The sequence below is a fragment of the Balaenoptera ricei genome, chromosome 1, assembly GCF_028023285.1.
Source record: "Balaenoptera ricei isolate mBalRic1 chromosome 1, mBalRic1.hap2, whole genome shotgun sequence".
Taxonomy (NCBI): domain Eukaryota; kingdom Metazoa; phylum Chordata; class Mammalia; order Artiodactyla; family Balaenopteridae; genus Balaenoptera; species Balaenoptera ricei.
The window spans coordinates 7,701,730-7,714,280 of NC_082639.1; the positions used below are offsets into that span (position 1 = coordinate 7,701,730).

The window sequence follows — 12,551 nt, forward strand, 5'->3', positions numbered from 1 at the left end:
TTCCCCTTTATTCTATTAATATGGTTGAATTACATCAATTGGCTTTCTGATATCAAACCAATCTTACATTCTTTTTTTTTAATATTATTATTGTATTTATTTTATTCTTGGCTGCACTGAGTCTTAGTTGCGGCACGTGGGATCTTTGTTGAGGCATGCAGGATATTTTGTTGCAGTTCCTGGGCTTCCCTCTAGTTGTGGCGTGCAGGTTTTCTCTCTGTAGTTGTGGCGCGTAGGCTCCAGAGTGTGTGGGCTCTCTAGTTCAGGCGTGCAGGCTCAGTAGTTGTGGCACACAGGCTTAGTTGCCCCGTGGCATGTGGGATCTTAGTTCCCTGACCAGGTATCGAACCCGCGTCCCCTACATTGGAAGGTGGATTCTTTACCACTGGACCACCAGGGAAGTTCCCTTATATTCTTGAAATAAACTCAACTCTATATTATTGCTTTTAAATCTCATTGGATATTCAATTTGCTAATATTCTGTTTAGGAGTTTTGAGTCTATATTCAAAAGAAAGATTGACCTATGATTTTCATTTCTTGTTAAGTCCTTCTCAGATTTTGTTATCAACATTATTCTTGCCACATACAATGAGTTGTGGAGTGTTCCCTCTTTTTATATTTTTTGAGGAGTTTATTGTGTAAGAATTATTTTATTTCTTCCTTAAATGTTTGGAAACATTGATGAAGTTGTCTGGGCTTGGAGTTTTCTATGTGGGAAGTTTTTAAAATTATGTATTTTATTGTTAACAGATATAGGCCTGTTTAGATTTTCATTTCATCTTGTGCCAGTTTTCCCATGGTACGTAAAGTTTCAAAACTTTTCGGTGTAAAGTTGTTCATAGTATCCTCTTTTTATCACTTTTGTGTCTGTAAGGCCTTTATTATTTCCTTTTAGTTTAATTTGCTTTTTGTTGATGTTTCTATTGCTTTTTGAGGTTGATATTTAAATCATTCATTTTCAGCCCTTTCTTATATATTCATTTAAGGCTGTTTAGTTTCCCTCTAAGTATGGCTTTAGCTGCATCCCTCATTTTTAGTATGTCATCTTTTTTACTGAGGTATAATAGACATATAACATTATGTTGGTTTCAGGTGTACAACATAATGATTTGGTGTTTGCATATATTGCAAAATGATCACCACAGTAAGTCTAATTAACATCTGTCACCATATATAGTAACATTTTTTTCTTGTGATGAGAACTTTTAAGATCTCTCTCAGCAACTTTCAAATACACAGTACAGTATTATTAACTATAGTCACCATGTTGTACATTACATCCCCATGACTTATTTATTTTATAACTGGTAGTTTGTGTACCTTTTGACTCCCTTGACCTATTTTGTCCACCCCACTCCCCCACCTCTGACAGCCACCAGTCTTGTTCTCTGTGTCTTTGAACTTGGTATTTTGGGTTTTTGTTTGGTTTTTTAGGATTCCATACATAAGTGAGATTATATGGTATTTTTCTCTGTCCGACTTATTTCACTTAGCATAATGCCCTCAAGGTCCATCCATGTTGTTACCAGTGGCAAAATTTCGTTCTTTTTTATGGCCGAATAATATTCCTCTGTGTGTGTGTGTGACATTTCTTTTTCCATTCATCTGTTGGTGGACACTTAGATTGTTTCTCTATCTTGGTTATTGTAAATAATGTTGCAGTGAACATGGGAGTGCATATATCTTTTCATTTTTGTTTTCGTGGGCTAAATACCCAGAAGTGGAATTGCTGGATTATATGGTAGTTCTAATTTTAATTTTTTGAGGAACATCCATACTGTTTTCCATAGTGGTTGTACCAGTTTACATTCCTACCAACAGTACACAGGGGTTCCCTTTTCTCTACATTCTTACCAACACTTATTTCTTATCTTTTTGATAGTGGCCATTCTAACAGGTATGAGGTGATATCTCACTGTGGTTTTGATTTGCATTTCCTTGATAGTGATCTTGAGCACCTTTTGGTATGTCATATTTATTGTTCAGTTCAAAATATATTCCAATTTTTATTATTTCTTACTTGACGTGTGGATTATATAAAGAGGGGGTGCTTAAATTCCAGATTCTTGGGAGGATTTGTTCATTTATCTTTTGTTACTGATTTCTAGCTAAATTCCATTGTCAGAAGACATATTCTGATTAATGTTCTTTGAACTTTATTGTGATTTGCTTTGTAGCTAACATTTAAATTAATAAATGTTCCATAGTGGAAATGAACGCACAGGAATTCCCTGGCGGTCCAGTGTTCAGGACTCTGCACTCTCACTGCCGAGGACCTCAGTTCAATCCCTAGTCAGGGAACTAAAATCCCACGAGCCATGCAGCCAAAAAAAAAAAAGAAGAAGAAAAGAAAAGAATCTGCTTTCTTTGTTGCTTATTGCAGTATTTCACATATATCGATTAAGTTTGTTTATCTTTTGTTCAAATTTTCCTTATGTCTGCTGATTTTATCAGCTTATAATATCAGTTATTGAGAGGCTTATAAAAATTTCCGACTCTGATTTGTCTGTTCCTTCATCCTGGAATGGATGCCATCCTGTGGTCCCATCATTTCCACTGACTTCAGAGGGTACGTTTCAATGGCACCATCTGCCATCTTCACTCCCAGCCTGCAGTGAGGGTTGGTGCCTTTCAGAGATGTTGGTGTTCCCCTCACCTGTGTATTTTTCAGTGCTGTGATACAAGAAATATCTTCCAGGGCTTCCCTGGTGGCGCAGTGGTTAAGAATCTGCCCGCCAATGCAGGGGACCCGGGTTCAAGCCCTGGTCCAGGAAGATCCCACATGCTGCGGAGCAACTAAGCCCGTAGTCCGTGGTAACTAAGCCCGTGTGCCACAACTACCGAGCCTGCACTCTACAGCCTGCGAGCCACAACTACTGAGCCCGGGCGCCTAGAGCCCGTGCTCCACAACAAGAGAAGCCACTGCAATGAGAAGCCCGCGCACCGCAACAAAGAGTAGCCCCCGCTCACCGCAACTAAAGAAAGCCCGCGTGCAGCAATGAAGACCCAACTCAGCCAAAAATAAATAAATAAAATTTAAAAATAAAAAAACTAATTAAATAAAAGTACATCTGGCTGAAGTCAGATTTAAAAAAAAAAAAAGTATCTTCCAGGACACAGTTGGGGTATGTGTGTGCTTTGAGAGGGTGGTTTTCTGAGCTAGTCATATATGGTAAATCTATATTAATATTCCCAGCTTCTTATATTTTGGATTCCTTCCTCTGAATTTATATCAAGGAATTCCTAACAACTCAACTTCAATTCTAGGTTTTAGTCAACCAGGTGGGCACACAGTTAGAGCCCCTCCCAGATACTCAGCATAAGGTTGAATCCAGAGGCTCTGGCCGTTGTATTCATGTCAGTGCATTTATCCCCACTTAGGAGTATGTTAGCATGTTCCTCTCTGGTGATCAAGCATCTTCAGAGTCTGTTCCACACATACTGCCACATTTCTTCACTACAGATGTAGTAGGTAGAACAGTGGTGCGGCAAAGATGTTCATGTCCTAGTCCCCAGAGCTTGTGAATGTGTTACCTTACATGGTAAAAGAGACTTCGCAGATGTGATTAATTGTAGGACCTTGAGATGGAGAGGTTTTCCTAGATTATCTGGGTGGACCCAATGTATCACAAGGGTCCTTTTAAGAGGGAGGCAAGGGCTTCCCTGGTGGCGCAGTGGTTGAGAATCTGCCTGCTAATGCAGGGGACACGGGTTCGAGCCCTGGTCTGGGAAGATCCCACATGCCGCGGAGCAACTAAGCCCATGAGTCACAATTACTGAGCCTGCGCGTCTGGAGCCTGTGCTCCGCAACAAGAGAGGCTGCGATGGTGAGAGGCCCGCGCACCGTGATAAAGAGTGGCTCCCGCTTGCCACAACTAGAGAAAGCCCTCGCACAGAAATGAAGACCCAACACAGCCATAAATAAATAAAGAAACAAATTAATTTAAAAAAAAAAAAAGAGGGAGGCAAGAAGGTCAGAGTGAGAAAGGAAATGTGATGACAGAAGCAGACATCAGAGTGATGTGGGTCCACAAGCCAAGGAATGCGGGCTCCCTCTAGAAGCTGGAAAGGGCAAGGAAACACTCTCCCTAGAGCCTCCAGAAGGAATGCACCCCCTGCTGACCCATTTTAGATTTCTGACCTCCGGAACTCTAAGACTATAATTGTGTTGCTGCAAGCCAGTAAGTTTGTGATGATTTGTTACAGCAGCAGTAGGAAGCTAATATAACATATTAGCAAATCTTGGTCTTTCTTTTTTCTTCAAATGTGTGCTTTTCCTGCATGAGGCTTTGTAATTGGCCCATAAGGGCAGTGATTGATCTCACTCCAGTTACGGTTCTGGAAGCAATGACGTATGATGGGTTGGGACCTAAGGGAAATTGGCGTCATCCTGCAATCTGACCACCTCAGCTACAATCACTGCAGGAGCTGCTTCTACTGTCAGACGAGGCTCAGGGCATTTAGGGATTTGGGTACTTAGGTTCTCCCGAACTCCTCCATTTGAATTCTTGGAGTCCCAGTCTTTGCTCTGACATTCAGATAAGAGATCCAGTGAGGTTATGGATTCAGTCTATGTTATAATTTGGTGCTTTATAGGACCAGACTCTGCTTCTTTATGGTCGTCTTAGAAACTTCCTGACTCATTGGCTTGAGCGAGATTTTAAAATCTGGAGCCTGTCATTTTCTTCTGTGAGCTCTCCAGCATAGTTACAAGTAGCCACACCATCTCTTCACTCCAGGAGGTCACTGGTGATCGTTTATGCAGCTGTTTTTCCACTGAGAACCTGGGCTACCAGTTTTATGCCCTCACATGCTAACTGAATCTTCACTGCTTTCTTTTTTTTTGTAAATATTTTATTTATTTATTTATTTATTTATTTATTTTGGCTGCACCGGGTCTTAGTTGCGGCACACGGGATCTTAGTTGCGGCATGCGGGATCTAGTTCCCCAACCAGGGATCAAACCCAGACCCCATGCACTGGGAGCGTGGAGTCTTACCCACTGGACCACTGGAAGTCCCCTTCACCACTTCCAAACCAGCCCAGTTGAAGAACTAATCCCAAAGGCCCATTTTTCTGGAGGGCCTGTTACCTGTAACCTCTTCTTGCCAATAAGCATATAGTCATTATGTTAGTTTCCTTTTGCTGCTGCAACAGATTACCACGACCTTGGTGAGTTAAAATAGCAAAAATTATTACCTTAGGGTTCTGGTGGTCAGAAGTCCTAAAATCAAGGCTGCATTCCTTCTGAGGCTCTAGGGAAGAATCTCTTTCTTTGCCTGTTCCAGCTGCTGGAGACCCCCTGCATTCCTTGGTTCACGGCCCCCTTCCTCTCTTCAAAATCAGCAGCATCTCATCTTCAGCTCTCCCTCTCTCTGACCTCTGCTTCACTTGTCACAACTCTTTCTCTTACTCTGACTCCCTCTTTCTCTTAGAAGGACCCTGAGATGACACTGGGCCCACCCAGACATATGGGCCCGTCTTGGGCTCCATGCTCTTAATCACATCTGCAAGTTTCCTTTTGCCATGTAAGGTAACATATTCACAGGTTCTGGGGATTAAGATGTGACATCTTCCTGTATGGGGGTGGGGCGGAGCATTATTCTGTCTACCATTATTCACGTTCCAATTGTAGACAGAGGAATCCACTTTATCTGAGGTAAGCAGAAAGAGGATAATTAAAGGCTACTATTTGGTTTATTGAATCATTGGCACACCTGGAAAAGAGGACTCCCAGAGCTCTCCTTCGAACCTGGCCTGGCAGGAAGGAGCTGCTTCAGGGTTCAGCCTCTGCTAGTGCCTCAAGCAAAACCCCTCCACGCTGTGCTTCCAGAAGAACCATGTGGCTGTCACTTCACTATATTCACTTCTGCCTTCAGTGAGGGCTCACCTCTTGGTGGAAGCTAGGTCATGTGCAGAAATGCTGGCAGCAAGGGAATCTAGGAAATGTAGTTTTTGTTTTTGTTTAATTAATTTATTTAATTCATTTATCTTTGGCTGTGTTGGGTCTTCGTTGCTGCGCACAGGCGTTCTCTAGTTGCGGCGAGCGGGGGCTACTCTTCGTTGTGGTGCGCGGGCTTCTCACTGCGGTGGCTTCTCTTGTTGCAGAGCACGGGCTCTAGGTGCGTGGGCTTCAGTAGCTGTGGCACGCAGGCTCAGTAGTTGTGGCTCGCGGGCTCTAGAGAGCAGGCTCAGTAGTTGTGGCACACGGGATTAGTTGCTCTGCGGCATGTGGGATCTTCCTGGACCAGGGCTCGAACCCATGTCCCCTGCATTGGTAGGCGGATTCTTAACCGCTGCACCACCAGGGAAGTCGCTAGGAAGTGTACTTTTAAAGAATTTATTGCCCCCTAGTTTCCTACACAATGTTTTGATAGATAGAAAGGGTTGACATAGTGTTAAGTGAGCCAGTCTTTAAAATATGCAGCATATTACATGATCAGGGAAGGCTTTACCTCTCTGACAGGTGATATTTGAGGAGATACCTGAAGGGAGTGAAGGAGCAAGTCGCAAAGGTAACCTCAGAGAAGAGCATTCCAAGCAGAAGGAAAAGTGCCCTTAGTAAAGTAGCCTTTTGTTTTGGGTAATTGAGTAGGCATAGTAACCTTGCATTTTCTCCCTCCCAGAAAAACAGGGAACAATGTATTTCCTTCCAAAAGTAATGATTACTGTATTTCATCAAATCTAAAATGCCATCCACTTTAAGACATCGTTATGTTGGGAACCAGTAAGAAAGAAAAATGCTGCCAATTTAGCCATAACTTGCCACTGAGTTTGGTGATGCTGACATGGGGGGAGAGAGGGGACATGTGTCTGAGAGTCAGTGACATGGGGAAAATGAATAGATAAGGTGGGTGATGGATCTGCGTGTCTTCTTTCATTTGACTGTTAGTCTTTACTTTCAGAACTGTGGAAGATTTGAAAAACAATGAAAGCCAATGGAAAGACTCCCCACTGGCAGCTAGACACCGTGAAATGCTGAAGCGCTGCAAAACTCAGCTTAAGGTTTGTATCATTAATTGGGATAATTATAGACCAGCCTCATAATACTAATTTTCCCACCAGAATATGCGCCTTGAATGAGCAGTTTAATGTCCTCAGTTTTTCTCATTATTCTCTTCCCCCCAAGATAAAAATGGTACATTTAAAAACTTGTGGATAGTTTCTGTGTGTATTTAAATATCAGGACAGAAAATGCCTACGCCTATGCCAATGACAATATGAATTCTTAATGGATTTTATCATCCTCAGTTGAACATCACCTCCCTTTCCTTGCCTTGTGCAAGATCCTCCCCATCTGCTGACCCTCACCCCCGCACCTCAAAACACACACAACTCCAGTTTGTCCAGCCACGCATTTTCATGATGTTTGACAAAGTGGATTTGTGGTAGTGGAAAGATCTCTTTCCTTTGCCCCTCATTCTTCGTTTAATTGAAAATGATCCATCGTATAGAACCTAACTGCAGACGGGAAGATTTCTGCTTATGAGACATAGCTGAAAACAAGTGCTAGCTAAGGTTGTGCAAGGGAAGCACAGACAGCAAATTTATGCATTTTTCATTTATGCATTTTTATGTTCAAATTACAAAGCTGAATGTTAGCTGGTCGTGTTTTTTGTTGATTAGTAGGATGATGTGTAGACGTTTTACCTGACTTAGATTTCTGGTACAAGTTAAGATTTCAGTTTTATTTACCTATACAGTAGACCTCTTTGAGATGCAGAAAAAGCTGGGGGCTCTTTTCTGGGGTCTATAGACCCCCTAAGCACTCCAGAGATAGGTTTCAAGAAGCCTATAAACTGTGTATATGCAATGTGTGCTCACGTGTGTGTTTAAACTCACAGCGATACTCTGAGGGGGTTATTATATCCTTGGTGGGCAAGCATTTTGCCCAAGAGCAGCTTTTCAGTGCTGACCTGGAACTGAGATGCGGATTTGTCTGGCTCTTCTCAGTAACCATCCCTGACTTCCAAAGGGCCTCCCCCATCACGTTATTTGAATATGACAGTGACCACCTAACCTTTCTCAGCACTAACTGTGTGCTAGGTTCTGTGCCCAGTGATTCGCATGGCATGCCTTTTCTTTCTCTTAGAACAGGGAAAGCTCTTGAGACATGACCAGCAGCTTACAGGCAGTTAGCAATGAAGCTCTTGAAGCCCTAGAGCCTAGGTTTCCCATCTCCTTGCCCATTCCCTGCCCAATCACACTGCAGGTACTTAGCCGCCAACTAATCTGTGGGCGGGGACATACCTGCTTCCGCAGAAACTGGTACGATGCAAGGCCTGTGCTGACGCCGGTCTGCTTGACGAGGGCTTCCTGAGGAGATGTCTGCATTTCTACGGCCTTCTCATTCAGCTGCTGCTCCGCATCCTGGACCCCGCGTACCCCGCGTGAGTGTGCTCCGCCCTCTGCACCCCGGCTCCACGCACCAGGCTGTGCTGTCTTTATTGTTCCTCAAAGCCGATACCTGAAACCAAGACCCTTACGTTATTAAGAATTCATTTCCACGTTGTACTTATATAGAAAGTAGTAATTTTTTGTTTTTTTTTTGGAATGGTCAGAATGGCAGATTTCATTATTATTATTTTTTATTATTATTTATTTATTTATTTTTGCTGTGTTGGGTCTTCGTTTCCGCGTGAGGGCTTTCTCTAGTTGCGGCGAGCGGGGGCCACTCTTCATCGCGGTGCACGGGCCTCTCACTGTTGTGGCCTCTCTTGTTGCGGAGCACAGGCTCCAGACGCGCAGGCTCAGTAGCTGTGGCTCACGGACCTAGTTGCTCCGCGGCACGTGGGATCTTCCCAGACCAGGGCTTGAACCCATGTCCCCTGCATTGGCAGGCAGACTCTCAACCACTGCGCCACCAGGGAAGCCCCGAAAGTAGTAATATTAATAAATATTTTCGGGAACTTGCCTAGCAGTCCAGTGGTTAAGGCTCCACACTCCCAATGCAGGGAGCGTGGGTTCGACCCCTGGTTGGGAAACTAAGATCCCCACATGCCGCATGGCGCAGCCTGGGGAAAAAAGTAAATAAGTAAGTAAGTATTTTCCTTAGAATTAGTTACAGTAATAAGGGACTGTCAACACCTATTAAATTAATTTTGACATAGTGCTTTTTAAAAACTGGCTATAAAATCTTCGGGGGTGGGGCTTCCCTGGTGGCACAGTGGTTGAGAATCTGCCTGCCAATGCAGGGGACACGGGTTCGAGCCCTGGTCTGGGAGGATCCCACATGCCGCGGAGCAACTAGGCCCGTGCGCCACGACTACTGAGCCTGCACGTCTGGAGCCTGTGCTCCGCAACAAGAGAGGCCACGACAGTGAGAGGCCCGCGCACCGCGATGAAGAGTGGCCCCCACTTGCCGCAACTAGACAAAGCCCTCGCACAGAAATGAAGACCCAACACAGCCAAAAATAAATGAATAAATAAATAAATAAACAAACAAACTCCAATCTCTTTAAAAAAAAAATCTTCGGGGTTTTTTTTTGTTCTGCGGTTTTTTTGTTTTTGCTTTTATTTATTTATTTATTTTTATTTACTTATTTATTTATTTATGGCTGCATTGGGTCTGCGTTGCTGTACCCGGGCTTTCTCTAGTTGCGGCGAGCAGGGGCTACTCTTTGTTGCAGTGCGCAGGCTTCTCACTGTGGTGGCTTCTCTTGTTGCGGAGCACAGGCTCTAGGCGCGCGGGCTTCAGTAGTTGTGGCTCACGGGCTTAATTGCTCCGCGGCATGTGGGATCGTCCTGGACCAGAGCTTGAACCCGTGTCCCCTGCATTGGCAGGCGAATTCTTATCCACTGCACCACCAGGGAAGCCTCGCTTTTATTTATTTTTTTAAATTGAAGTAGAGTTGATTTACAGTGTTGTGCCAGTCTCTGCTGTACAGCAAAGTGACTCAGTTACTCATATATAGACATTCTTTTTTTTTATAATATTCTTTTCCATTATGGTTTATCACAGGATAGTGAATATAGTTCCCTGTGTTTATACAGTAGGACCTTGTTGTTTATCCATCCTATATATAATAGTTTACATCTGCTAATCCCACACTCCCAATCCTTCCTTCCCCCACCCCCCTCCCCCTTGGCAACCACTAGTCTGTTGTCTATGCCTGTGAGTCTGTTTCTGTTTTGTAGATAGATTCATTTGTGCCATATTTTAGATTCCACATATGAGTGATACCATATGGTATTTGTCTTTCTCTTTCTGACTTCCTTCACTTAGCATGATAATCTCTAGTTGCATCCATGTTGCTGCAAATGGCATTATTTTGTTCTTTTTTATGGCTAAGTAGTATTCCATTGTGTATATATGTACCACATCTTCTTTATCCATTCATCTGTCAATGAACATTTAGGTTGTTTCCATGACTTGACTATTGTGAATAGTGCTGCTGTGAACATAGGGGTGCATGTATCTTTTTGAGTTATAGTTTTGTTCAGGTATATGCCCAGGAGTGGGATTGCTGGATCATATGGTGATTCTATTTTTAGTTTTTTTTTTTTTTTTTTTTTTTTAAATTTTTATTTATTATTTATTTATTATGTTTATTTTTGGCTGTGTTGGGTCTTCGTTTCTGTGTGAGGGCTTTCTCCAGTTGCGGCGAGTGGGGGCCACTCTTCATCGCGGTGCGCGGGCCTCTCACTATCGCGGCCTCTCTTGTTGCGGAGCAGAGGCTCCAGACGCTCAGGCTCAGTAGTTGTGGCTCACGGGCCCAGTTGCTCCGCGGCATGTGGGATCCTCCCAGACCAGGGCTCGAACCCGTGTCCCCTGCATTGGCAGGCAGACTCTCAACCACTGCGCCACCAGGGAAGCCCTATTTTTAGTTTTTTGAGGAATCTTCATACTGTTCTCCACAGTGGCTGCACCAACTTACATTCCCACCAACAGCATAGGAGAGTTCCCTTTTTTTTTACACCCTCTCCAGCATTTGTTATTTGTAGACTTTTTAATGATGGCCATTCTGACCTGTGTGAGGTGATACCTCATTGTAGTTTTGATTTGCATTTCTCTGATAATTAGCAGTGATGAACATCTTTTCATGTGCCTACTGGCCATCTGTATGTCTTCTTTGGAGAAGTGTCTATTAAGGTCTTCTGCCCATTTGTCAATTGTGTTGTTTGATTTTTTTTGTTGTTGAGTTGTATGAGTTTGTATATTTTGGAGATTAAGCCCTTGTCTGTCACATCATTTGCAGATACTTTTCTCCCATTCCATAGGTTGTCTTTTCATTTGTCTTTTTTTATGGTTTCCTTTGCTATGCAAAAGCTTGTAAATTTGATTAGGTCCCATTTGTTTATTTTTGTTTTTATTTCTATTGCCTTGGGAGACTGACCTAAGAAAACATTGGTATGATTTATATCAGAGAATGCTTTGCCTATGCTCTCTTCTAGGATTTTATGGTGTCATGTCTTATGTTTAGGTCTTTAAGACATTTTGTGTTTATTTTTGTGCATGGAGTGAGGGTGTGTTCTAATTTCATTGATTTACATGCAGCTCTCCAACTTTCCCAGTACCACTTGCTGAAGAGACTGTTTCCCATTTTATATTCTTGGAACATTGGCTATAAAATCTTTGATTGAAAGAAAAGGAAATTGGAAGCTAAACGCTGGAGTTAACAGGATATTAGGTCCCCCTAGACACTGGGTCCAGGCAGATCCCTAGCCAATTCAGAGAATGAGCTGAGAACATTCTTGATCTCTTTATCATCACCTGGACAGCTCCTCCAGGCAGCCATTATTGTTGTTTTTTTTTTTTTTAATTAATTTATTTATTTATTTATTTTTGGCTGTGTTGGGTCTTCGTTTCTGTACGAGGGCTTTCTCTAGTTGCGGCAAGCGGGCGCCACTCTTCATCGCGGTGCGCGGGCCTCTCACTATCGCGGCCTCTCTTGTTGCGGAGCACAGGCTCCAGACGCGCAGGCTCAGTAGTTGTGGCTCACGGGCCTAGTTTCTCCGCGGCATGTGGGATCTTCCCAGACCAGGGCTCGAACCCGTGTCCCCTGCGTTGGCAGGCAGATTCTCAACCACTGCACCACCAGGGAAGCCCTGCATGTTTCTTTGATGACCAGGCAAAAACTGTTACAGCTTGGCTGGGAAGTTCTGATTCATCCACCATATTCACCAGACATTGCACCTTTGGATTTGAATTTATTTCGGTCTTTACAAAATTCTCTTAATGGAAAAAACTTCAATTCCCTGGAAGACTGTAAAAGGCACCTGGAACAGTTCTTTGCTCAAAGAGATAAAAAGTTTTGGGAAGATGGAATTATGAAGTTGCCTGAAAAATGGCAGAAGGTAGTGGATCAAAAGGGTGAAGACGTTGTTCAATAAAGTTCTTGGTGAAAATGAAAAATGTGTCTTTTATTTTTACTTTAAAACCGGAGGCACTTTTTGGCCGACCCAATAGTATTTAAAGTACATGTGTAGCTCTGTTGTCTCAAACAGTTTGGGTTCCATAAGATGACCAAACATGACCCTTTTATTTCCTTCACATTTATTGCATTAATCTTAATGCAATAAATAAAAATCAAGAAATCAAGAAAAGGAA

At 43.0% G+C, this 12,551-nt stretch overlaps 2 protein-coding genes across 6 annotated transcripts in view; both read left to right on the forward strand.

The window, feature by feature from the left end:
• The window catches only part of KIF1B (kinesin family member 1B), a 327,303-nt gene that overhangs the window by 117,183 nt on the left and 197,569 nt on the right, over positions 1-12,551 (forward strand). The window lies entirely within an intron of this gene.
• UBE4B (ubiquitination factor E4B) overlaps positions 1-12,551 on the forward strand; it is a 112,375-nt gene that overhangs the window by 73,271 nt on the left and 26,553 nt on the right. For all 4 annotated transcript variants that reach the window (XM_059912614.1, XM_059912622.1, XM_059912631.1 and 1 more), the window contains 2 exons: positions 6,907-7,006; positions 8,264-8,391. In XM_059912614.1, coding sequence (XP_059768597.1) covers positions 6,907-7,006; positions 8,264-8,391 — 228 coding nt within the window. The remainder of the gene's footprint in view (positions 1-6,906; positions 7,007-8,263; positions 8,392-12,551) is intronic.